At 32.7% G+C, this 27,947-nt stretch overlaps 2 protein-coding genes across 4 annotated transcripts; one reads left to right on the plus strand and one right to left on the minus strand.

Annotated features, from left to right (window-relative positions):
- Positions 1-69: 69 nt before the first annotated feature.
- LOC131853504 (uncharacterized) lies at positions 70-23,707 on the minus strand. 2 transcript variants are annotated; one of them, XM_059204409.1, is made up of 6 exons: positions 23,444-23,707; positions 5,551-5,699; positions 3,572-3,836; positions 2,422-2,686; positions 1,769-1,968; positions 70-1,469 (listed from the first exon to the last, which is right to left on the minus strand). In XM_059204409.1, the coding sequence occupies exons 1-6, from the start codon at positions 23,529-23,531 to the stop codon at positions 1,201-1,203; spliced, it is 1,236 nt and encodes a 411-aa protein (XP_059060392.1). In that variant the 5' UTR covers positions 23,532-23,707; the 3' UTR covers positions 70-1,200. The 2 variants fall into 2 exon arrangements, with proteins under 2 accessions (XP_059060392.1, XP_059060391.1); XM_059204408.1 differs by having other exon boundaries at positions 5,551-5,702.
- On the plus strand, positions 22,163-27,932 carry LOC131853506 (tetraspanin-7-like). Of its 2 annotated transcripts, none has more exons than XM_059204412.1 (5): positions 22,163-22,249; positions 25,065-25,253; positions 25,922-26,083; positions 27,184-27,312; positions 27,599-27,932. In XM_059204412.1, exons 1-5 carry the CDS (start codon positions 22,199-22,201, stop codon positions 27,752-27,754), a joined length of 687 nt encoding a protein of 228 aa, XP_059060395.1. In that variant the 5' UTR covers positions 22,163-22,198; the 3' UTR covers positions 27,755-27,932. The 2 variants fall into 2 exon arrangements, with proteins under 2 accessions (XP_059060395.1, XP_059060394.1); XM_059204411.1 differs by lacking the exon at positions 22,163-22,249 and adding an exon at positions 24,367-24,550.
- The last annotated feature ends 15 nt before the right edge of the window (positions 27,933-27,947 follow it).

The raw sequence follows: 27,947 nt of genomic DNA on the forward strand, positions 1-27,947 counted from the left end.
CACAAAATTTTTCATGAACAGGGAAAAAGATAACAACTAAATCAAAATACTTAATATAATTTTTATTATATATTTTTATTTAAGTATCACACTTTATATCCTTATATCTAATTATATACCGTCTCGTATTTATTTATAATTATTATATTAAATTAAAAATTGGCCAAGATATGAGTTATATTGCATCATCACATCATACACACAGTCGAATCATAGGAAATATTATTAATGTATTGATTTCAGACACTATAATATTCGGCCAGCAAAATAATTGAAAATAGCCACTCGTGCTTAGTTACTAGTTTTATAAATACCTACTACTTACTACTTCAACATTAAGTAGGTAATATTATATTAAATTTTATTACACCGTTTAAATTACATACAATAAAATTTATTTCTTTTTACACTCAACAAATTACATCTGCAATCCTAGTTTACCTACTAGCAAAGAAACATGTGTTCATGGTGCATAATAAAATACTGGCCATAACGCATAAAATATATCATAAACCAACAAACAAACAAACATACCATCACAACTGTTATTCGTGATGGAAGTCAACATTGTCAACTATTATAATGTTGTAATGAACTCAAAACTTTACACTTCAGATTCGATATATTTTCGTGAAAGCGGAGCGTACTGACCTCACTTGGAACAATTTTTGGCGTTATACCTATCGGTATTTCCTTCACCGACCAGTGCAGTCAGTCAGAAATATAAATTTGTCACACACAGTTTTTTAATTGTGTTGGCCAGATTTGTACTCACGATTTCTTGGGTGTAATTCAGGGTAGTAAACCAATAATTACTCCTACATATAATCAGAAGCTACTTATGTACACAATATATATTAATAGGCTATTTCTTTTATCTACCTATTAAGAACTGCTCAAATTCAAGTATTGAAAAGCAGCTACATATAGATATCTAGTTGAAAAGATGAATTGCGTGTGGCAAACTTATTTTCCAATAAAAAACAATTGAAATTAACAGATTTTCATTTTAGTAAGTACCATTTAAGTTGCTGTTTCAAGCCGTATTGACACTAGCGTCGTCGACTACTGCAGCAACCACGCCACCACGCTATCGAGTCCCTCGTTCCCTCGTTATGTTTATAATCATAGATAATACAATATTATGTGCAAACACGCGGAAACAATCTTATTTTAACAATAGCAGTCAAATAACTTTATTCATGCTTCAGAAGTGTTATCTCCATCATTTGGTTTTTTCGCGAGGCTGTCATCTTTTTCAGACAAAGTAATAGAATATACAGAACTTCGATCGGAAAACCTGTCTCGGTTTCTTCTGCCAAAAATACTACTTCTAGACAGAGAGGACACAGTGGCAATCGAAATGTTATCTTTGTCAATTTGAGGGACCATTTTCCATATGAGCAAAGCGATACCTCCAAAGGCAGCCACAACTAAGAACATTACGAGAGAGATTTCGCCAAATACACCTGAAAAAAAATAGACATTATAACCTAATACCTTCACGATTATTATCAAATGGGGTAGTCAGTAGTATTACCAACTTGTGGTGAACGCAACACTCGATATGCCCGCATTTTGCTAGGTTACCTACATTTTCATACAATGTTGCAGGAGGGGCTCGTCGTCGTCTCTCAAATGCAAATGTTTTGTTATCAGCGATCATATAAATTGATACAAATATTTTTTATAATCAAATTTAAACGCCTGGGTCACATCTCTCTCACGTTAACACTATGACAACAGTTTTAATATTAATTGTATTTACTTTGTTGTACTTCCTCCTTGCGTGCCTCCAGCCTGGCCGGTTGTAATTCATTATAATCCAAGTCCTGATTGTCGTAGGGTTCCGCGTAACCAGAATGAGGTTTAATATGATGAAGCACGTCTCCAGGATTAGCTTTTGGCAAGTTTATTCCTGCTCTAACCGTCAGGGTCTCCGGTTTGTATGTACAAAGTACCAAAAATCTGTAATTCATAATAACTATTATTACTCATTAATTTCTTTACTTCTCTATATACGTAATAGATAATAATTTTATTTACGCCCATTGTAATTAAAGTTTATAAAATATGTACCAGAACGAACCAGAATATTAACATTTTTATTAATAATTTACATTACATTTTTAACAATTTTATGAAATCTAATACCCTAATAACTGAAAAACTCTAATAGCACTATTACTTGTATGACGAAAAATGTAAATCATATTATAACGAATATATTTGCAACAGACATACAATTTACATTGAAAACAATTTGAATATCAGGTCGAATTCATTTTAAGAGATAGAAAGATCAAGAAATATATTGAATAGAAACTTATGTAGGCAATGGTTACTTCTTACAACTGAATATCTAATAAAATATGTGAATGTAGATTACAATACATCTGTATGATGTCTTCAATAACTTACCGTCTAGTACTGTGAGTGAGAATTGGTAAATTCTCTTGCACAATCACATATGTTGCTACTGTCGTTTCATTGACCTCAGAACCACATTCATCATGATGAATGCGCAGAATATATGCATCCTGAGCACTATTAGGGTTGCCTTGAAGAGAGCATCTCTCTGGACCTCCATCAACAGCCTCCACTGCGATGCGCCCTCCGAAGTATGGCCCAGTTGATACTTCGACTTCGCTCGCATGCGGTAAGCATTGTGTTGCCCGGGCTGAAACTAATGATAAAGTGGTTGTTGGTAAGTGTACATGCTACAATCTTAACATAGTATGAAATGAATACTTTCTTTCGCTGTCTGTTTGCTTAGACCTTTAACTACTACTACTACGCAACGGATTTTAATGCAATTTTAGCAATAGATAGAGTGCTGCAAGATGGTTTACATCCGTGCGAAGCCGGGGCGGGTATCTAGTATAGAATATAATTAAACCAAGATTGAGGAGCATGCTCATACTAAAATGGGTAAAGAAACTATAAAACATCAAATGTTATCTAAGGTAAGTAAATAATAAATAGATAAATATCTAGACAATGCTACTCACTGTACATACTGTTCCGTCTTCTAGCCTTATATATTGATTGGCAATATATAACGCGTGGAACACTACGAACACTACTATAGATAATTGGTACAGGGGATAGTTAGTAATGGGAACTTCTGGCCCCATTGTTAGCAATATAACAGGTCGATCTCATCTCTGGAAAATATTGTAATTTAATACAGGTGAAATCACATTCTTTCAGGATCGACTAAGTAACATTATCCTCTACTGATCCCGCCACCGTATATACTTTAAATCAGATGTCAGCACCATTCCACATCATACATTAAGTAGCAACTTGCTTTGTAAACTTTGTTTCGATGTAAAGTGCATATTAGGCAGTGAAATTACGGGTTAAGAAGCATTTTAGTCCCCTGGAATGCCAACGCAGGAGTGATATAAAGAGTGTTACATAACAACGTGCTGTTCATGTATATAGGCGAGGGTAAGTACCATCAGGGGTCTTCAACTTGTTTGCCATTCCAATTACATCAAAATATTAGGTAGTATATGTACATAATAGCGACCTTACATACGTATAATAACAATGTCAAACTCACATCCTTTTGTGGGTACTATAATTATTTTGGAACCAATAGAGTGTGGGTCGGCAAGGTCACGCGCGTCACGCCTGACGGGGCGCACTTCAAATGAATACGTGGTCGCCATCCGTAGACCCGTGATCAGGGTGCTGTACACCCGTCCATGACGTCCACTCGCAGCCTCAGTCGTGGGTGTTGTGGTAGTGGTTCTTAGTGGCTGAACTGTTGTCGTCGAGAGGTCTGCTACCTTCGCCAATTTCTCTTCCTCCAAATTGTCGATTACCTTTAAAACGCAGTATAGTATTAAGTACTTTATTTGGTATCTCAAAAATAAATCTACCTCTATCGTTAACAAACACGATTAGGTTACATTGTTTTACTACAGATTTCAGATGTTAGAAAACCGGAAGATAGTGTTTCATTTTCGTCATCGTCTAACGAGAGAGTCTGAAGAAATAGTAAAATATAGAAATATAGTAAATAAGTAGTCATAAAGTGAATACCATATTTTTCAAGTTATTATGACTTAAAAACCAAATTGTCATTTTCGGTTTTTAAGTCACAATGAACAACAAACTTGAAAAAAATGATACTGACTAAATTTCTGTGTACCAATCTGTGCTACATATCAGTATCAGTAAACATATCGCTCAAATAAAAAAGAAGTTTCAAAATTAGTACAAAATTAAACTATCATGAATCCTTAGCAACCAAATTGAAAATTTCTTAATTTTTTTAGTCTGTTAAAAGTAATATACACCGTTACATATCAATGTGGGCGTAGTTAATCAGCTCTCAAAGATGACTTAGCCACTGAATCACTCGAGGTAGTCCTAACCAAAACCTCAAGAGCGACATCGCGCAAAAGTAGGTTTAGATACAGTTAGGCCATAAGCTCCTTGCAACTGTCATAGAAGTATAGGAATTGAGTTATAATTACGATAAACATTTAATAAAATCGTGGAGCGTATAATGGTGGCGCCATCAGCATGTAACAATGATAACAATATCGTGCTGACGTCACGCCCAGTGCGTATATCTAGAGTTATTATCTCCCGTTTCGGAGTGCAAACTCATTATAGAACTTAACAAGCTTTAAGTTAAGTACATGGTGCTGCGCCTACGCATCGAGATATATACGAAGATAAATTGGGAAAATTCTTATCTATGTTTCCGCTAGGTCCCTTGTACGTCAGAGAGAAAACCGAGTGCCGTTTAGACCTTTATCGACTCTTTGTATAGAGTCTTCTCTTAGACTCTAGACTCTCCAGGAAGTCTAGAGTGTCTACGGGAAATACAGTAACATTGTATTTCAACATTACAGGTTGGTACATACCGTACATTATCAAACTGAATAATAACGTGATCAAGTTAGGATCAAAGCAAATCCCATCGAATAGATAAGAAAGTTTATTAAATTTGCCCCTGTATTGGTTTATCAGTGCTTTATTTACAGCCTTATTGACATTGCATATATAAATCTACATATCTGTTTTTCGATTCGATTGGCATTAAAATTTAGTCAATCAGTTTTTGAATTTTAGCATTTGAATATATTCAGAATACTAAAATTTACGGAAAATTGTTTTTTTTTTAACTAATACTCTTTCCAATTTCCTTATACATTACGCTCACTACTCGTAACATACTTCTGGACATACTTCTCATTACCCATATGTAGCAGATAATAATAGTAATACCTCAGAACACAGCTTAGCTTGGGACTAGATATCACAGCGCTATCTAGTCCCAAGCTAAACAGATATACATTTTCTTCATCTTCTCCATAGATCCATTTTTTTGTGTATACATATATAAAATATCCAGACCGATATAAACTATCATACTCATGAAATACATATGTTTGTACCGTGCGAGGAATCGAACCTGGGTTTATAAGAAGTAGGGTACGCTAAACCACCGAGGTCATTATTTTTTTTAATAATTAATATACATGTATAGATAGGTAACTATGGTAGATAGAATGCGGTAAATACCTTTGTTCGGCATCGGTATTGTCCCCATGCTTGTAGTTCGCAATAATGTACTTGGAATGCTAATAATTTAGGTCGCTCTTCGTCTCCTTTGCCGTATTCCCAACGGAGTCGAACATCCCGAAAGTCTGGCTCGCCGATCAGGTGCAATACTTCTGAAAAAATATATTAATATTACTGTATGAAACTATGCGTACAGATTACATAAAATACATAATTACACTAGTACAGTAGACGAAGTTTCCCGCAACTTCGTCTGCTTTTTTGAGATGAAGGATAGCTCTCGTGATATATACAATATCTATATCACTTAATATCAAATTTAATTAAGATCCGTTGAAACCGTTTGCTTTAAAAACATTACATTACAACCGTTTACTTGTAAAAAAGTAACAAACACCAGTCAGTCTATTTGTTACGTTTAGGGTAATTAGTACTAAAATACTTACCTAGTTACGTATTTTTAATGACTAAATATAAATATATGAAAATTACAACTTAAGTATAATAAGTAGATTTTGTATGGTATATTCTTGTATTCATTCATATTTCATTGTGCGAATATACATATGTAGTACAAAACTAGTTACGGAGCTATATTGTTAACAAGTATTTTCACTTTTTTCATGGCAAATTATCGCTAACGACGCCGATAGTAGGTGTAAAAGTGGATCACTGATGCAGTCGCCACGAATTAAAGAGATGACTGTGCATATTTGTACTAATTTACGTTGAAGTTGGAAAGTTACTAGAGTTTTTCGGCTCTGTCAACAAATTTGTGGTAATAAAATTAAAAAAAAAGTATCACTATAAATTTTGTTTATCATTGTATAAATACATGTTGGTTTACACGGTAAAAGTATTGGGTTGAGTTAATTATTTCAATTAATATCTACTTATTAGGTATAAAAATACATTCAATCATAGAGTGATACGTGAGTCACTTAAATTAGTAGATATAGAATTATATTGTATATCAGGTGTCACATGACCTATCTAGGCTGCATAATTGGAATTATATATATATATGTATATATATGTATATATTAAACAAAATAATATTGCGACTATAAATTGAGATGTATAATTGCACACAATGTGCAAATCAAATTTGCAATCGGGTCAGTAATTTAGGAATCCATCGCGGACAAACAATGCGACACGTAATTTTTATTATAAAGATTAACTTGACATACACACATATATATATAGGTATAATACAAAAAAATGGAAACAAAAACATAATGTCATTTATATACTATAATTGCTACAGCTTATAATATTCTATAAATAGTATAAAAAAACTCGCTGATCTGTCGGTAGCTCTGGGCCACTTCTTCTAAACCACGCAACTGATTTTGATACGGTTTTCACTATTATTTCAAGAATTAGTTCCGGAAAGGTTTTAAGTACAATACTTACACTATATGCGTTACGACCTCTGTTTTATCACATATACCTACTATACACTCATACGAAATAAGGGAACGTCAACTGTTTATAAAATTAATACACTTAGTAGCCTGATTCGTTTTTAGTAGCATAATATTTGATATTGACAGCAGCATAAATCTACCATTAGTACCTATAGGTTATACCACCATTAACATCAAGAGCGTCCGTCAGTATATATAGATTACAGTAATTAAGTTTTAGTTCCTAATCTAATCTGAATCTGAGGACCAGTGCGTATAAAATTACAATCTAGCAAAAACTATTATCAGAATTGTGTACCGTACACACACAATACGAGATGAATAGAGAACCTCTTTCTTTTTTAAGAAGGTTGAAAAACCCATTCGTTAGATATACAACCGCAATATTACATTGAATATTTCATATTTATGAGGTCAAAAACCATAATTTGATAAGACTTCCAAATGGAATAGCTGACAGCATCGAAACGGATATGGTCTCATGTCGATGAGATTCACGGCTATTCGCGGTTTTGAGGGCTCGGAAACAAAAAGTTAAAACGGGATTCTTCTTGACGCGAGTGTGTTATTAATATGGACATAAAAATATTTAAAGAATATGATACCTACTCTCTTTGCTACAGAGCTTTAATGGTAGGCAAATTTGCCTAATTAATTTGTTTAATTAATCCCTCTTAGGAGGCTTTAGGCTTCGAAATTGTTTATTATTGTTTGTCGCTGCATTTTTAACTTATACAATGAAAAATATAGGTAAAGAATGTGAAATAAAAACTAATATTTATTTTATGTAGATTTGTATGTTCCCAATGGGTAAACCAAAAAAATACTTATTAAAGGAAGTTTTCACCTATAAATAAGTTAAATTAGTAGCAAGTAATATGTGGACACGAGGGAAACCTGCTGCATATAATAGGGAGATACTTGACTGACTGGCTTTTTTTCTTCTGACGGCTTGATCTCTTTGTAGTTTGCTAATTTATTATAAATAGTGCTCACACAATGATCGAATTTCGACCATAACGAATATAAATTATAAGTTTGAAAATTATTAAGGTTTTATTGTCAAAGAATATACTACCATGCGGCAGTCTTGATGATAAAAATATTTTTGACTCCACCTGAAACTATATTATTTACATAAGCAAACTGTATCGAGTTGTATGTTTATTGTGTTATTATGATACAGTATTAGATATACTGACATAGTGTGACGGATGTGGTGACGAACAGGCATGACCTGACGACTGGACCGTAACGTCTATTGTGAATGACACGTTCGCTTTATGATTGTAGGTACCTCTATAATACACTGAGCTCAGTAGATATAGAAGTAAATACTGATCAATATAGATCAACACAAATTTGATATTAATTTACAGATGACGATGTATACCTATATTTTATTGACTCCAGAATACGCGTATAAACATGAGTCAATTTATAAATCAACTATTTGCGAATCAATTTAGATTTAAGTATAATATAAAAATGCCTAACTCTCAAGGAGCCTGGCTTAAAGATAGTTAAGTACACACAAACCTGCAGTGGATAAAGTGTTTTGTTTGTTTATAAATAATATCTTATAGCCTTAATGGATGTATCAAGGCAGAATACATCGACCTGTCTTTCACTGGTATATACCAGCAAATACCGTTAGTACAGCCTGGTTTGCTGTTTTATTTTAATGAAAACGTTGCTTTCCATTCTTTTAGTAAATTATTTATGACGAATATTCTGCGTGTTACCGGTATTGTGGCTGGCGAACGACGCGAAACGCAACTAAACAAAGCGTTTCACGCGTCGCCTCGCACTCTTCCTGCTGTCGGTTTATGGGGCCATCTGATTTGGGACCAAGAGGTGTCATCGCTGTTAACGATGATGTCGATCGCAAATGATTTTTCAGCTAACTTCTAAAAGAAAAGATTGTTATAAAACTATACTTTTGAAATACTTGTTTTTAAAAACTGGTTTTGTGATATATCTATATGTAAATATCTTACACTTGTTACCCCAGACCTAGTGTCACTATTTGTGACTATTTTTGTTGCTTAATGAATGCTATGGAATGTTTGTATTAAGTCTTAATGTATTGGATCTTTTCATTTACACAATCTTTGAACGAGACCAAACCGGATCCGGATTTCTGAATCATATACCTATCGGAAATAGATGCTTTCATAAATATTAGTCTACGTTTAACAACACCGGATATAATTTGGTTAACTTTTATATTTAGAGCACAATTTTGGACCTCTTTACAAAGTAAGTACCAATATTTATTTAAAAATTAACGATGTATGAGTTGGAACTGAAGTGTTGATTTATTGACCTATGGCTGCTATTAATGATTTTTAGTATTTTTATTTGTGCCACTAGTCTCTAGTCTAGTCTAGTCTAGTCTCTACCTACTAACATGTCATCCTGGTAAGTATTTTTTTCCTCTATTGATAAGTTATAAGTGTGAGGACAAATCCATACTAATATTACAAAAGCGAAAATGTGTCTTGTATCTGAATGGATCTTAATGATTATATATTCTTAATAATTTGACATACCTAAGGATAGTCTGTACCACGAATCCAGATAGGTATAGCCTACCTGTTATATCTCAGATAATCAAAGTCGTATATTTGATTAAAAATACCATCAAAAACATAACCGGCATTGTAAAAATTAATGTATGCAATAAATAAAAATGTAACTTTATTATCGACACAGTGAACTGCCGGAACTGTGCCTCAGAAATATGAACCGTGATGATATGCATCAGCGAGCTCACGTTCAAGAATTCCACGCCGCAATTGTTTTGAGGCCTAGGTCGTTGGAGGTCCTACATCAAGTAGTTATATATCTATATGTATACACAGGGCTACTCCAGGGGTAAATGGTACACCAAACCAAAACGTACTAACAATATCTGCACTTAATACAAAATTACATTCCAAGAGATGAAAAGTGGAAATCACCTTGATAGGAGCTCACAAAAATGATTCGCATAGTAGATTTTTTTTACCTAACGAAAATTAAAGTTACCTATTTCTTACATTTATCATTAGGTAGCTAAATGAAAAAAAAAAGCTTATTAAATATAATAGCACCAAACGAGCAAACATTTACTACATTTTAAATTTGGCTATATACAAATAAACAAACAATGACAACTTTCTAATGAATCTGAATATTCTGCATAAGGAGTTGTGAATATATGGACGTTACTATAAGTGAATTCTGAATGTCGATCAGAAAGCTGGTGCTTACACATATAAATTTCACTTTGTGCCATCCTAACCATGCGTGTATATCCACCGTTTTAGCCGCATTTAATTAAAACTGACCCACTGACGTTAAACAAAGCAAACAAAACAGAAAACTCCAAATATACGAGTATTTCGTTCATAATACACAACGCGGTTACGAAGAGTACATTGTATTGGAATGCCAACTGTACGAGAACCCGCGTACAGATACGGCCGCGTATAATTTTTGACCATTGATACGAGGACATTTTTATCCTCATACAAGGTGTGTACGAGATATTGGCCTACGGAGTTCAGAAAAATGAGGTTGGAAAGCCAAACTAACCCGATATAGGTACGAGATTTTTCACTTTGTACGAAGTTAAATATATGGTAAGTGCTGGAGACAGTCATGATTCATTGTGGTATAGGTATAGGAAATTGATATTGAAAAAGCTTTCACAAATATACGATATAATTATGAAATTTTCCTGCGCTAAGACTATCACGATGCAATTAAGACTTATCTAGTTATTGAGTGCCAATTTAAGTGATATTGCCTAACGCTATCCAACAGTGCTCGATAGACAACGGATGTCTTAGCATATATTACCTGCTATAACGGGTAAGATGAGCTGGTAGTAAAAGTAAGGTTTATGGTTGCATAACAGGACGTTTTACTTGTGACACCGGTGCTACTTTGATTACTCAGGTAGATTAGTTAGGTAGAGAAATAATCTGCAATCTCAGCTTACTTTGTAAACTATGTGTCGGTTTTAAAGATGAACTACGACAATGAATGTCACACCTGACCTGTTACAAAGTATGGGAGCATAGTACCTTAAAAATCAGAACTCGTTATAATGTAAATTATCTAAGGTACCGTGGTGATTCTGAAATTCTGATCTACTATTCTTGTGGAAATTAAATTAAAATTCAATGTCATTGTCAATAGTATATATACGACGATGGCCACTCTCCACAAACTGAACAAAAAAGTTGTTCAGTTTATTCCAGAATATTCTAGTTACATATAAAATGTTAAAAAATTTTTTGACGTTATAGTCTAGTTTTTAATAATTATAATTTACATTTTTAGGCATCAAAACATCAAACCATACGGCATCAAAACATACAGAATCATTTTTTTTTATTATTATATTACAGTCACCTACCTATTACTACTATCTGTAGCTGACATCTATATTATTCTTTTAATCAATCTTATTATTTTTTTTTTAAGTACATTTTTATTATTGTATTGTAAGACTTTTATTAATTTCATTGTAATGAAGATGTGAATGTCAGTAACTGTCGCCACTTACATAAATACAACAACCGTTGTGTAGAAACTCGATAACTATGAACAATACTGGCGATATCACCGTTACTTCTTGGATTGGTGATGCCAAAGAACAATGATGGTGATGTTCACAATATTTTCTTAATTGTTTTAGATTTTAGTTTTTAGGATACTACACTACTACTCTATAGTGGCAAAATAAATGGTGTGGAGTTGCATTCCAAATCTTACATTTTCAGTAACTACATAATTACTAATAGTTGGATATGGAATAGTTTATATTTTGAATACTTACATTTGTTTGAAAGATCCAAATAAAATAGGTATGGTGACATAATTAATTTATGTAGAGCATTATAACATTAAATATCACCATACTTAGAGTAAACAAGTGCTCAAGCTTACTTGCTATATTTATAATATTGTGTACGTAGATTTTATTTATTATACTTTTTTCAATGAACAGTTTAAAGAAAATAGTTATTTATATCAACTATCAAACTTATTGTATCAAAATTATGTGAGTACACGCTTATACAGTATTGCTCTTTAAGGACCAAGCGTGGGTAGTCTATAAAAGAAAATTATAAAGCCAAAAACCTTAAAAGAACTGTTACTGATCTCGAATCCACATATTTGTCTGTTTACAATATTTATATTGTAGTTTTATACATCGAAGCACCACTAAAAAGGAATTTTAGTTCTAATAAATCGATACTACAATCCAACTAGCCCGGTCGGTGACCCGTTTTCTAAAAAGACCTAATCATGGTGACACCGTAAAAATCTAAAAAGTGGTAAAAATGCAGTTCTATTGTAACAGTGAACACTTGCAACATTTAACTAACTGATAAATTAAGCTAGTTAAGTGAAACCTGTACCATTTCATTCAAGATATATTTTTTAAATCAAAGTCGATATCTATTCTGATTTAAATCTGTCCGACATTAAAAAAATATAATTTACGTTTTTGTCAAATGTTCACCACTACAATGACAGTACCTCTGTCTACTCCGTCTGATCGTGAATGTAAATTACATTTCCATATTATTGACTATACTAACTTCAATTTTAAATCTCTCACAATAAATTGTCCAAAAAACAAAAAAAAACCTTGTACATTATTATTTACAGTTAATATATGTACCAATGTAGAAATTATATTAAATTGATGATCGCGTCGACATTAATTTCGCATATCAATAAACATATAACAGATACAACAACTAGCAACAGTCCATGTCTATGATATCATATCTATAATATGTATACTTGATGGGTGCTTTTACATTTTACCGTCGAAAGATAGCGACGGTAAAACGATAAAATTGTATACGCTAACGTATACAATTTTACCGTCACGGTACAAATGAGAAGCCTAAAACGGTCTATACACGACACTTAAGTCAATTAGTTAAAATTGTCTCGACGAATCAGGGGCATTATAGGAGCAGTGGTAATGAGAATAAAAGTAATGGTCAGTCTCTCCCAATGTCGCACACGACGCGATTCAACCCGCTACCCAACTGCGATATTACTGCTGATTTTAGTATCGTGTGTAGACTGTCTAATACCTGCAGTTGTATGAAAACACTTAAAATTCCGATGACGACAAATGGCATGCGTGCAAAATGGTACGCGACCATCAGTGGAATCGCAGACGTCCACTGTAATACTGCACGGAAAATTATAAAAAAGCCTAATGTGAAAAGCTTTTACTATTATCAAAACGTGTGTCATTTCCTATGTGCCGCAACGAAATAACTATATCGTTACTATTATTTACTCATAAAATGAAATATTTATGGTAACACCCGTACTCGTACATAATATGCGAAAGTGTGTCTGAGTCTGACTGTACGCATCAGAATGAAATTTGACGTGAAAATATATTGTATCTTTTAATCTTTCACCCCCTATTGATGACGATGTTGCAACGGTCTACCCATCATGTTCTTTAGTACATACACAATTATATGTAGATCTTGTCCAATCGTATTATGAATTCCAGCTCTCTTACTTATATATCTACCTACTACAAATTTAGAAAAAATTAACGGAACGTAAAATTAAATTTATCGAAAGACAAAAAAAATTAAAAAAGCGTAAATATATATACAGGTATTAACTCAAAAAAACTCATTTTACAGGAGAGGCAAAAAACTGATTGCCAAGTCCCTGTGCTTTGCAGAAGTTTTTTTGTATAGATGTATGAACGTTAGTTACAGTTGGATATGATAAATATCAAGATTTTTGGATTTTAATAAAGTGTTGCATCTTAATATTGAATTTTTATAGTTGTTTCCTTATAGCATATCAATGAGGGTATATTTTTTGTACTATTTTTAGTTAAACCCATATTTGTGAATTTCGTTTTTAGTTGGCTCCCTTTTGTAGGTGCAAGTAAATATATATATGTGTAAATTGGTACCACGGTGCCAATAAAACAACCGTGTTCTCTTATAAAGTCATTACTATTTATTTATGATTGGATGTTGTCATTAACCACCAGGGACTAATCTAAAAACAAATTCATAAATAAACAGCTAACATTTTTTCAATGAATAAATATGGAATGGTGCCTACGCCTATCTAACGGTGTGCGCTGGCTGGCCACCAGTGGAAAATGATAAGATCAGAATGAAGTTAGGTCACTCAGCTTGTCGTAACGAATTCAGATTCAAATTCAAATTCAAATTCAAAAATCATTTATTCATGTAGGACATTTTAGCCGCTTATGAACGTCAAGTTTTTACATTAGAATTTTTTTCCCTACCGTCCAGTTCGGTATATAGATCCAATTGAGAAGAACTGGCAAGAAACTCAATTGTTTTACTTTTTTTTTTTAAATCCAGTTTATTTACAATGCATAGGTACACATAGGTGTCTATGTCTAACATTAAATGAAAATCCCGAACATGAAAACTATTGCCATGCAATTCCATCTGGAATTGCTGAAATAGGGATTAGCGGGTCCTTTCTGGAAATGTAGCTACTAATCACTATTAATAATGATTCTCACCGCCAGTGGTATTATTTGTATAATTCCTTTAGTGTTTATTAGACATTGATTGATTGATCCAAATGGTTTTTTATGTAATAGGAATTGTAAAAATGCTGGGGTGGTACCTAATGGTTAGCGGTAACAGCACTACGGACATGTCGTTATCATGTGACACATGCGTTACGAAGTCAGAAGACTAAGATGTTATCATCTATAATTTCCCTGCCTAACTCATCCTACAACAAAACAACTTGCAAAGCAAGCTGCTTAACAGCGGTAATAGATGATACAGGCAGTACCCACGCCATAGGTGGACTACTTTTTACAGTCTCCCTGTGGTGTACTATACTAATATATAAAACGATAAACGTTCTTTGACCTTCAATTACTGCAACATTCACTTCCACTTTTTCTGCGGTAACTTCGTCTATTCATAATCTGCTTATAAATAGACGAAAGCTATTCAATACACAATAGTCTAATATCAGAAGTGAAATAAGCATGTAATTAAGTTAATTGATATAATCACGAGATATTAAATATAAAAGTCAAGATAGTTTTATACCCATCTATCTAGCTACAATTATTTTATTGTGCCTTTTGTATAGGAAGATGTATGTGATATAATTTTATATATGAATGCTACATTTTCTAAGATATTGTACAATTGTAAACGATAAAATTAGTTTCTTATTGTCTTACAGTTATTAAAGATGCGTACATGTATTATTTGATGTTTTCTTTATGATAGTCTTGATGTAGTCACGAATATGGAACTTATATAACATCTATTTTTATACAGTTTCAAACTATAAGTATTTTTAAATTTTGACTTTGACGGATTTAAGAACTAAACTTTTGAAAGGTCCATTATAAAAACATTTTCGATTCCTTTTATTTAATACTATTTATTGATTGACCGGTAAAATAAGACAAGTACTTGTAACTTATAGAGTCATCAAAAAGGAACATGACACGTAAATAATATAAGAAGCAATTTCGGTAGTTCATTATGATAATAGATCTACATGGTATCAGTGGTCACATAAAAAATATAATTATCGTCTAATTAACGCGTCGTCTAGCCAAACCCGTTCAGTGAAAGCAAGTTTCACACATGGCCCATTTGGTACGTAGAAAAAGCAAAAGTAGCACGTGTTTTGGCGTGACATCTTACATTTCACTCATTAGGTTGTACCTGATCTAAAATGTACTTGAATGTATTGTAGAAATATAGCCGGCTACAATGGTGCATATCAAACCGTGGCGCAGTCTAGCTAGGCTAGCCAATTCTGATTACGATTTCTTTGGGATTACATGAAAAAAATGATTCGGATAAAAAATGGAATTCTAGAAAAGATTTTTAAATTTAAAACGTTCTGGTTTTTCCGCTTATGAGCTTCCGATATTTAAGACACAGGTCGTAATTATAAGCTCTGCAAGAAAGGAATATGGAGCGAATATGAATAACATTCTATACGAATATGTTTAAAATCACAACAATTGACGTTCTGTCGGATACGGATTCTGTTTAAAAATCTATTATTTTTATTAACAAAATCACAGTTTTGCTGATTAATATTTTTTGTATTCACTTATTCCGCAACCCTTATTTATGAGCCAGTTTACATTACAGTATTCGTATTTTTTTCATTTATTTATATTAACGATTAGATATATTAACGACAGTCGGTTTTATGTTTTTCGATTAGAAAAGTCGATTTTAAATAACAAAGTATTTTTTTCCTTAATCGATTATTCATTTATACTAGACACTTTATTATGGTTCTGAAATCGGGGCATCCTGATTAAATCGTGACAGTTGGCAACCCTAAGAGGTAGTGTGGCGTCGCGGCGGTTCATTGCGGTGTGCTGGCGGTGACGACGGGGTTGAGTGCCGTGCCGAGTCGGGCTACCGTTACCGAATGCTAATGTCGACCGCGAAATGCGCCTTGGTGTAATGACATGCACACTATGGATGCTCACCATCATTATGTTAGCAAATTTTGTGAACAATCGTATTTGCTAAGAGTATGTTAATGAATGTTAATTTATGCAATATGTAATATGCTGTTATCATCTCTATAACAATGTTAAAAAATAGGTAAATAGACAATAGCCTTTTCTCACCTCGTTCACAAAATGTTAGCGAAAAAAATAATTCTAGCAACAATAATAGTAAAATAGCGTCACAACTGTTCCCAAATCTTAAAAGGGTTGTCAGAGACATTCTGGTCTTGGTCCGATGTAGTGGTGAACGAAATGTTGACATGCCCACATTTCACTGGGTATATTTGAATCCAACGCCATTACGGCCTTACGCTATTTCACGAATTAATTTTGGAGGAAGATTTTAAGGCGTCGTTGGCGATCGAACTCACAATCTTTCGGTTATGTCCACGTAGTTAACTCCTAGACCCTGATGCTCTAACAATTAATTTTAAGTAAATACTTACGATGTATACATGCATATAATGAAACATATCTGATCACTGTCTGTACGTGGAAGATATGGATATGACAAAAAAATATTGAAATATATCAAAAAAAGACCCAAAAAAATGGCGTAACCAAATTGGGTGCAAATTTCACAACTTCATTGTGATAAACTTTGCTTAAAATTTTGTGTTTTTTAATTCGAATTGATTAATACAAAAGAAGTTATACAGAGACGTAGTTAAGCAGTTTCTGCTAATGTCGTATATAATATAAGAAATATCCAGCTAAGAATTAGTCACCTCTCATAACCTGTGTAGGAAGTACTGCAATATTTGTCTACCATTATGGTCAACTGGCTAGTAGTAGGTAGGTAAGTATAGTTTTTGCTATAGTTTGTACACCTAGTGGACACGGTCAGAACTTACACAGTCATGTCATCAATCATGTTGATCTCTGCGACCGACATTGTACCATATCTACCCAATACTATGTCCTTTTACTTTTACTTCAATGGAGACACCATTAATAACAGTTAAACTATCATAAATTATTTATTGGTATTAATGTTACTTTCTATTATGTGGTATTTTAATATTTACATTTGTTCTTATACTTATTTGTTTTTATGCAATTTGGAAGCATTATTATGTAGATTTCCATATTATACATTCTTTTTACCGTATATCTATAATCTATGCACAGTGGGATTGATTCTGAAACACAATTCTCAAAATTTAAATTAATTCTATGAACCAATTCATCAATTCAATAATAAAGTTATTATTATTATAAATACTAATTGGTAGTTCTTGATAGTCTATAATAAAATTATTTAGATATATTTTAACACAAGTGAATATAAGAATAATTTAGGTATCTAAATTATAACTTGCTCATAGAACTCTTACATTACAATACTGCCTGTAAACACTATCACACGTCTTTGAGTACCTGAGTCTCACCAAATCAGCCGTTAAGCAGATTGCTATGTAACCTGTGTTTCAGTTGTAGAGTACGATTAGGTGGTTCTGTGAAATTAAAGGATAACAGACATGACATCTTAGACCTCTGGAATGGGAAAGTATGAAGGGTATCACGGGTGTGACATGATAATATTGGATTGTGCTGTTCATTTATATAGGCGTCGGTTAAACAAATTCTTGGCCCACTTGAGTGATTACAATAATAAATATTTTTTTTAAACAAATGATACCTACCATTTGTTTAAAAAATTGCTATTTTTAAGTTTTACTACTAGCTAATAAGATTTTTATTTAAATAAAATCTAGTTTACAGAAACATAGCAACATATTATAATTACGTAGGTGTTCTATTCTGTTTTTAAAGATATAAATTTGATCATCATCGGGGACCCAGTTTCGTCTATCTTTTACGATCCAGTAATGAACAAACTAAATCGATGTCATGTAAACAATGAAAAATACAGAGATCGCTGATAGTGGAGACAGTTTGAATAGTGACCACCAACTGATATTGTGGCGGTTAGACTTGTTGTGTGCAGTTAATTTGACCGAAGCTATCTCATAGATATCGAGATAAACTCAACAGATGGGCCCACGCTCCCGCTGTGGTTGCGATCTGTGACACAGATAATGATAGTTTACAGTCTCCTGCCAGCATTAAATGTGTCCAACCATAAAGGTAACATGCTAAATAACGACGCTGAAGGGCTGCTACCGCTACGAAATTATACAAAATATATTTTCTTAATTTAGTTACAAAACAATCATTATCTTAGTTTAATTCGTGTTTACTAGTTTCTACTCGCGTTATATGAATATAGTTCCAAATTTATAATAAAAAAATGATGTTTTTTTTGACAGGGTCTTCAGTTGTCATATAGCTATTATAAACTAATCCTAATTGTTTGCATTAAAACTAAATAAAATATTTCTACCTGCATCAATATTAAAATATGTATAATCCTAAGTTTTTAAGTTAATTACTACCATTTTGTTTTAATCTAAATATGTTATAGTAGCTCTACCGTCTTGATACAGTTGCTGTGGTGATAATATTTTTTTGTCACCACCATGGAGTAAGAATGAAGGAGCGGTGCAGGGATGCTCACGCGAACTCGTGTGATAGACGTCGTAGTAGGTGACGTATATCGTGTACGAACCCCGTTATAGTTATGGCTTCAATGTGGGAAAAGTGTGAAATATTGATAGTTTGCGGTGAGATAGCATTGTTGAGCACTGCCGGACTGTTGCGTCAACATGTAGCGTGCGACAGATTCCACGGCTCCCCGTTAGCAAAGCAACTCTGAATACGTAACTAACTGAGCACAATGTAGTTCGTTCACGTTTTTCTACATGTGATTGGAATAATAATTTTCGTTAACAGATGTATATACTCACGATTGTAACTCCAGTTACGGCAGTCCGATCTAATTTCGAATTGCACTTCTATTATAACTCACTCAACTCGCCTGCATTGCGGGGTGTTGTGGTCGAATCTGTGTGTTCCATGTTAATAGAGGACCAATTTGTGAAATGGATGCATTTCATGTTATAATCAAATCATAAAGCCACATCGTTAAAATAGTTTGCCCAACCAATTATTTTTACATCTTTATCTTAGAATATGTAAACAAATATTAATATAATCATTTAAACAATTAAAATAATCGTTGAATTATGACAAGGCGAAATCTGTCTGTTTGTCGGTTTTTGTGTCAAGCTTTTATGTAAAAAAGAGTAATTACAATGAAATTTTCACAAAAAGTATTGACAAACATATACCTAGGCTAAAAAGAGTTGAGATATATACCTGCGAAAGAACCCACTTTGGTAGGTATTTTTCGTAAATAATTAATTTTGTGTACATTTTAATTACACGACTTATAACTTTATAATTTATATTTAATAAAATAACAGATGGCATTGCAAATATGTTTCGTTTACTGTTATCGTTTTATCACCATGATTAGATGATCTGCAAATTTACGAGTACATACCTACACGCCTACAAATTGCAGTCATCACTAGTAAATAATAATAATATAATTTGAACCAAAATTCAAGAAAATTCGTTTGCTATAATTTCACCACACTTTTATTGCATTATTATTTTCTTTTAAAACAGTTTACTACCACCACTGTGTAAGGCATAATCGACATTTCACTAAATAGATAAATGAAATATCTATAGATGTAATATAATTTTATTTGATGTGCAAGTTTTTTCTTATAATAAATGTATTCCTCTTCCGCTTAACTTATGTTAAGCGGAAGTCTTCTATCAAAGTTAAAATATACATATATATATATATTATACATAAAATATTATATTAATCTCTGTAATGGACCTAATATGTTTACACGTGTATTCAGTGTATTGTTTATCTTCTCTAACATATATTCTTCTTCTTCAATAGTTTTAACTAAGGCATCATAAGACGATAGAGTTTCTGGTTTCCTAATAATATTATAATATTTCTTATAATGGTCAAATTATAAGAGGACACAAACCTATATAGGCGGCACGTTTGCTCGTGCTCTTCCAAATATGGCGCAGAAGTTCGACAGTTGGCTCGCTATCTCCATCACGTACCTACCATTGGCTCCGTTAGCTGTAATTACTGAAATATTCTTTTAACTTACTTGTTATAGTAAGTTAAAAGAATATTAACTTCATGCTCATCGTATCATCCACCACTGGTGCCCTAACCCAGCGCATACCGTTAGCGGTACACCTTACCATTATCATCAATTAAAAAATATATCTACTGTCGTAATGGTATATTACTTTATTATTATAAAATACCTATTCACTAACATTATTTATAATATAATACATTAGCATAATATGACAAGGCCATTTCACCAATAACTTTATAATATACTACAACTATTAATGATTTAATTAATTTTGCTTTGTTTCATCTATAATACTAAAATATTAATTAGGTTAGGTTATGTATTAGTATTATAAATTTTCCAAATTCACTTCATAAATTTGAGCTATTGGAATATTTCAAATAAAGAAAACATTTTTTACATTAGATATATAAATATATTTTTATTATAGAAGTTTTTAGATCTTATGTCTATTATAACAAAAACTACCAGAAAAAGATAAACCTGGTTTAACACTAGTAATGAACCATTGACCAAAGTTTTGATGCCGTGTGAGTTCAAACTACATATATACAGTTCACAAGATCTGATTTGTCTGCCACATAACTTATTTCTTTTTATCAAATCAAAAAACTTAATTAAGTTTGCTCCTAATTTGTGTTCAAATTACTCCAATATATACATGTGTATGCTATAATGATCTAATATTAGGTATCTCTATCTACCATCATATTATGATGACGAATGTCGCAAGTGACCATATAATATGTAGGTAGGTATGCGTATGCCGTATTTTTTTAATGAGTACGATACAATGGAATCTAAAAGTATCTAAAGGTGAAGTGACGAGGCACTGGTAAAAGAGATAAGAACGAGTTTGAAATCATGTCACGAACTATCGTTGTGATAAATTCAGGAATAACCACGATGTCTTCCAGGACGTACCGTTTGAAGATTGTAATGTAGTTACTCTACATTACCTACTTACTAGCTACGGGGATAAAAGTCCTGAATATAATCATCTGACCTAACGATTTTTTTATAAACGTCGGTGCAATAGTAATCCTGCCTGTAACGACTATATACCTACTCGTATGTTGAAATTATAATTTTATATTTGTAAGTAACAAAATTATCTAGCTAATAAAACTAGCAAAGCAACAATATTTAGATTTAAGAGTGAATTGAGAATTAAGAGTCAAATTTAAGATCAATGTTGTGAAAAATTCCTATCTTCCTACGTACGAAAAGAAATAACAACTACGACAACATAAAGAAATGTCATTATGCATTTTGATGACAACTCATTTGTGTATTATGTTTCTTTAGTCAGATTCGTCACTGTCATTATTATTTAGAATCAATTTAATTCCATTAGAAAAGTGGGTTGTATGTTCGTAAAAAATATTGTTAGGTAGGCTACCTTATCTTGTAAGAAACTTTTATTTTTATTCGAAAATTTGAAATATCGTTACGCACGCGCTCGTGACATTTGCACCGCGACTGTTTTAATCAAAATGGCCTTTTTATGTTTTCACAATAGATAATGTGGTCCACCGTCAATTCAGAAACTTACCTATGTAGAGTAGTGGAGTAGTTTAGTGTTGAAACGATGGCAATTAAAAGCAGGCATGTATAAATGTTCAGCTACACGCAAATCTACATTTTTGGCAATTTGCTTGGTACGTGATTTGACATCGTTATTATTGTTGGTACACCTATTTAAATTAATATACAAATATATAGGTAATGATTTAAATTAATGGAATGTTATAGACAGACAGTCAGTTGTTGAATTATTTTACAGTTTTTACACATTTCACAAACTGTGTACATTTCTATGAAGATTCTTCATTTGAGAGAATTTTACAAAACATTCCTATACTTAATTATGATTTATAGCACACTAGCTATTACTCACAACCTCATCTTCTTGTTCAATGATAAAAGGCCTATATCCGTCCTCGTGATACAATCTCTCTTCACGTTTTTAATAGAAATCCGTTCAGGCGTTTAGTCGTGAAAAGGGATACACACACACACTGACAGTCATATACACTTTCGTGGATACGTAAAAATAGTAATAGGTATGAGTTATGTAAACGTACTTAACTCATACCTATTACTAATTTAAATATTTCTATATATTTACGATATAACCAACACTTCAGGTGGTAGTTAGAAATTTCTTGGCAGTAATTTATTATACCATGATTTAACCAATGTCATTGGGCGGTATCACAATAACAAATCGGCAAATGTGCCGATTGGTTAGATAATTGTAAAACCGCTCTTTGTTGATATTTAACACTTTCCATCAGGTACCTACCTAATCAGCACATTTAGCGAAATTCATAATAAAACACATCATGAAATTTATATATACGTAAGTAATATCAATCTATAGAGGGGAAAGGGATTGTTAGTAATCTGGACTAAAAACACCTATGACAAGCAATGTATCATGTCGACCACCATTCGGTTCCCATTGGAAGCCATCGAGGTAAATTCCTTGTGAATTTGCCACGATGAGCTAACTGACCTGATCGCATGCTCATCTTATCATCCTCCACTGGTGTCCCGTCACCGAAAAGCGCATGCGGGTGTATCATTCCATTATCATCCATAAAAAAATCAGTATATACTTTCATACTAATAATTACTTATTATTATCATTAAAAAAAAGATAAATAGCATTAAAAAGAAAATAAATTAGAAAATCTACCTATGTCTGCCGGTTTGTCTATCGACAAACGAGAGTCGACGAAAGCGTTGATAACAGCCAGTATTTAAGTTTATTGAAAAACTACAATACCTGTATGCAATGTTTGTCTTTTCTGAAAAAAACCCATCACCAATACCATCGTGCAACTTACCATCATCGGTGTCAATTTCAGCTATCGGAGATACGGGAGCGACTCGGAAAACAAGTCCAATAATAAATAAATTAGCCCGGCAAAACATTCTAGTGAATTACAACTTTCGCAAATTGACATCTGTTACTTGTAGCTTTCTTTTAGTACATATTAAAGAAATAATTTATACAAGTGCTAATAAAATATTTTGTAACTTTTGTTCGCGCGTGTTTACACTCGCGCAAATATACACACCGAGTCGAGTAAGAGTGCGCTAGCGCAGCTACGGTCTGTAAACGACTGGTTACCGCCACAGTAACATTAACTTAACCAGTGTCAGAACTCAGAACTAGCTGCCCCTCACATAGACACAGTTATATAGTAGCATCAATCCGTAATCGAAGAATTCAATAGTATTAATATGACTCCAAACTCCTTCGATTAAATTTGAATATTTTAATTTTAATAAAATTAGGGTTAATATTAGAATTAACATTTCTTAATCCTTAGGGTACCTATGTCTGTTAATTATTTTATATAAATTAATAATGCATTTTTGTTAAAATCCTTAGAATATTTTTTAAGTTGGTAATTAAGAAAGTTTAATTCATTTTAGTTTAGTCATAGTATTATACGATTATATTTTAGTCTATTTATGAATCTATTTACAATCTTCGCGCCACGCCGCCAGTTTATATGAATATCTTTATAAGTTTTTTATGAAAGCTTTGTGGCTTAGTGGTGTAGTTACTACCTAAGTTGGACTTGGACAGAGTCTTGAATTCGAATTTGAATTCAAAATATAATAAAATCTAAAAAAAGGACAGGCATTGATATTTATTCATTTAGTAACTGCTTTTATTTATGTAGTAAGCCATGCTTGGGCTACCGATGATATAACGCATGCGCAGTAGGTAAGTCGAAACCCACCCTAACCTAGAAAGCTATGCATAGAGCACAATCCAAAACATCAAAAATGATTCTCGATAATTAAATTAAATCCGAATGAAAATCTGAACTATAGAATAACAAAATAGTTTTCTATTCACGATGGGTAACCAATTCAAGAACGTAGCTGTTATAGCCTGTCTGAAGACATTTTTGTTTGTTTTCAATATCGTGTTTTGGGTGCGTATCAAAAACCTTCATTATTTAAATGTATTTTCAATACTTCAATAGGAAAAACCCGAATAAATGTAAATATTCACAAATTAGATCGTACAATCTTACTACTTTTAATTATATTTAGATGTATCAAACATGATCATATGTATAAACTTAACAGCTGTGTATAAAATTATTCTAATCACCTGTTGTTTAATTACACTAACTGCAAGAAAAAAACTAGAATATTAACCACCTCGTCACTTGAATAGTTGGCTAATATCAAGATTCTCAATAATATATATCTATAATAAATAATTCAGTTCTCCATAACTACCTATATATATTCTGCCCACAACTCCGTATGCTTACCTATACATGAGGGATGGAAATTGTTAATAATTGGAATTAATGGCCCTAGTATCAAGTCATCTTCCATGTGGTTGATTTTTGAATATCACTTTGAGCATCTTCAACTTGTCTAGTTAACAAAATAAGATACTTAGTTAAATACTTTAAAAAGAAGTTCTATTTACAGATTACGGGTCTTCTCCTTCTAGCGGTGGGGCTCTGGGCGGAATTTGACCTATATAAATACATGGAACTATCTTCAGAATTTTCCGGAACTGCACCGCATGTGATGATTGGCATCGCCAGTCTAATTGTTCTTATCAGCTCTATTGCTTTTTCATGCATTATCAAAGGACAACCTGTCTTACTTTACATTGTAAGTATATCTACCTATCTACTGTGTCCAAAAATTCAGTATAAATTAACTAAGTATGATTAGTATTTTCAAATGAGTTCGTGAAGTTCTTATTTTGACGGCATGTTACAACGGACGTTACTTACGTTACAACGGGAAATCTTCTCCAAAGCTATTTACTTACAAATTTTCTCCATCTTGATTACATGTCCGTTTCCATTTCCGCGAAAACAGCAAAGTAAAAGGAAGACTTATTCATACTTCTTTTCATATGTATTTGAGGAGAGTATACTCTGCGTATGCTATCTGTAACTAATATAGGTATTATTTTTAATGGCTGATTATGGAACGTTGCACCCATCTGTTCCGACGCTATATGCTGGCGGGAACACCAATGCAGGATGATAGAGTGAGCGTGGAGTCAAATAAATTAATAAAATAATAAAAAAATAAAGCAAATCAAATTAACCATTATTCCTGAGAGGACTGCATGGAGGTCGACCTTATATCGTTAATACCAATGGTGGCACTAGACCTAATTACTACCCCCCCCCCCCCTTCTTCATATTTAAATAATAATACTTTCATTAAGTGCTGTGTATAGAAAAACAATTCATTCATACAATTAAATGTTATTAAAATATTAGTATAAGCTCCGATAAAACAACTGACTAATTCTTTCCTCTCAGTACGGTGGATTACTAGCATGCATATTCATGATGGATGCAGGCGTCGGCGCCTCTGTGGCATGCTATCGAGACACATTTGCGAAGGGTCTTTACGATGGACTTACACAAACACTTATTTCACAAAATCCACAAAAAAACAACTTCGATTTGGCACAGTCAACAGTGAGTATCGACTCTATTAATATATACGCAGACATCCGTATCCATAAAAACTATTGTAGTATGTATTTTGTTTCTTTCCTTTGATTACCCTATCTAATAACAGTCGTAACGGTATATACCTACCTCTTTACTTCAAATTAAAAAAATTTAGCTCCAATGAAAAAGACCGCAGTTTAATAACTAAAATAGATTTATTAGTATCTAGCAGAACCTGAGACTTTGTACCGAAATTATTTTGCTTTTTGTTTCTATGCCGCTTAGATTTGGGTGCGGTTTTCACTAATGCATTGTGGTAAGCTTCTTTAACTTTAAATTTAAATAAACATTTAACTTTAAGTGAATTTTTTCACAATAGGTACATTAGTGAAAACCGCACCCAAATCAGTTAAACCGTTGGTTACCTTACCCTGTTCCTGGTTCATGGGCTATTATGTTTTTCTTCCTATGAAGCTGCGAATTGCTTTAATATCAACTTTAACCAACTTTAAAAGTTAGAGGTGTTCCAAATTAATGGTATTCTGTGCAGACTGAATTCGCACCGCTGATGATCTTCACAATGATATTAAACAGAGATCTTGGCTAAGAATCGTACCACATATAAAACCTACATATCGTTACACCTGCCTAATCTAATGGATTTATGGAGATTAAGGAACGCCAAATACTTTGATTCATACATGCTTTCGTTTCCTCTACATTCATCAATTAATTCATAGAAGTTATCTCTTTAGGCCCTTTTCGTCGCCTAATTGGTCGTCGTATGTTCGCCTAGGGCGTCTCCTACCGGCATTTGCCTTAATTCCTATTCGATATAGGTATACTTGTTTATATTCTGACATCCATATTTTCCAAATATCCAAAATCTTTCAATCGATACTTATCTCTTATCACACTGTTTATCATTCTATCTTTTAATGTTTCACCGCTTATACTTCTTAACGCTCTCAATTCTTTGACATTAATCCTGCTTTCATTCTTCCTTGCGATTCCCACAAATCGCATACATTAGAGTGATTTTAGTTCGTTTTATATAAATTTATTAGATAGATAGAATAAGGATTCAATAATCTCTTACCACTCAAATTTGTTGTCAATAACAGCTGCATTGCTGCGGCGTATCAAACTATACGGATTGGGTGAAGCTATCACCACAGAGAGTGATTCCAATCTCCTGTTGTTTGGACCCAAACCACTGCATCACGGCCAATTATAGCGACGTCTATCAAAGGGTATGCTAATTACTGTTTTTACTAATTGAATAGTTGTTAAAACTATAATTTTCATAGGGTTCATATTGATCTAAATGTACTAATTATAAACATATTTCACCGTAAACATTATGGAATCCAATAAATATTTATTATCATAATATATAAAATTTCTTTTTATCAACATAATAGGGCTTAGAATTATTTTATGGTATTTACCTAAACAGCATACATGGTCATTTGGTCATAAGCTTCTTTTACTTTTGTATGTGTATGTATTTCATGTATTATTTATTCTTATTTACAGGGTTGCTATGAAATCATAGTGGAGTATTTGGAGAGTAACATGGATGTATTAATAGGTATTGCAATTGGAACTGCTTTACTACCCCTAATTGGAGCAATTCTATCATGCAGTCTAGCTAGTTATGTTAAGAAATCGAAATATGATGTTATGAATTAACCAATAAGTCAATAACAGATATCTGTCCTGACTTTGTATATATATTCATTTTATAGTTAGATTAATTATAAAGCCTAATGACTTGAGTATGTATAACTCTCACACTTGCCAATTTATTCAATTACAACTTATGAATTTCCTGATACAAATTCATATTCATTGAATGTGATATGATGAACTTGTCTATCATTAT

This window comes from Achroia grisella, unplaced genomic scaffold, assembly GCF_030625045.1.
Source record: "Achroia grisella isolate CSIRO2021 unplaced genomic scaffold, CSIRO_AGI_Agris_v1 utg903, whole genome shotgun sequence".
Taxonomy (NCBI): Eukaryota; Metazoa; Arthropoda; class Insecta; order Lepidoptera; family Pyralidae; genus Achroia; species Achroia grisella.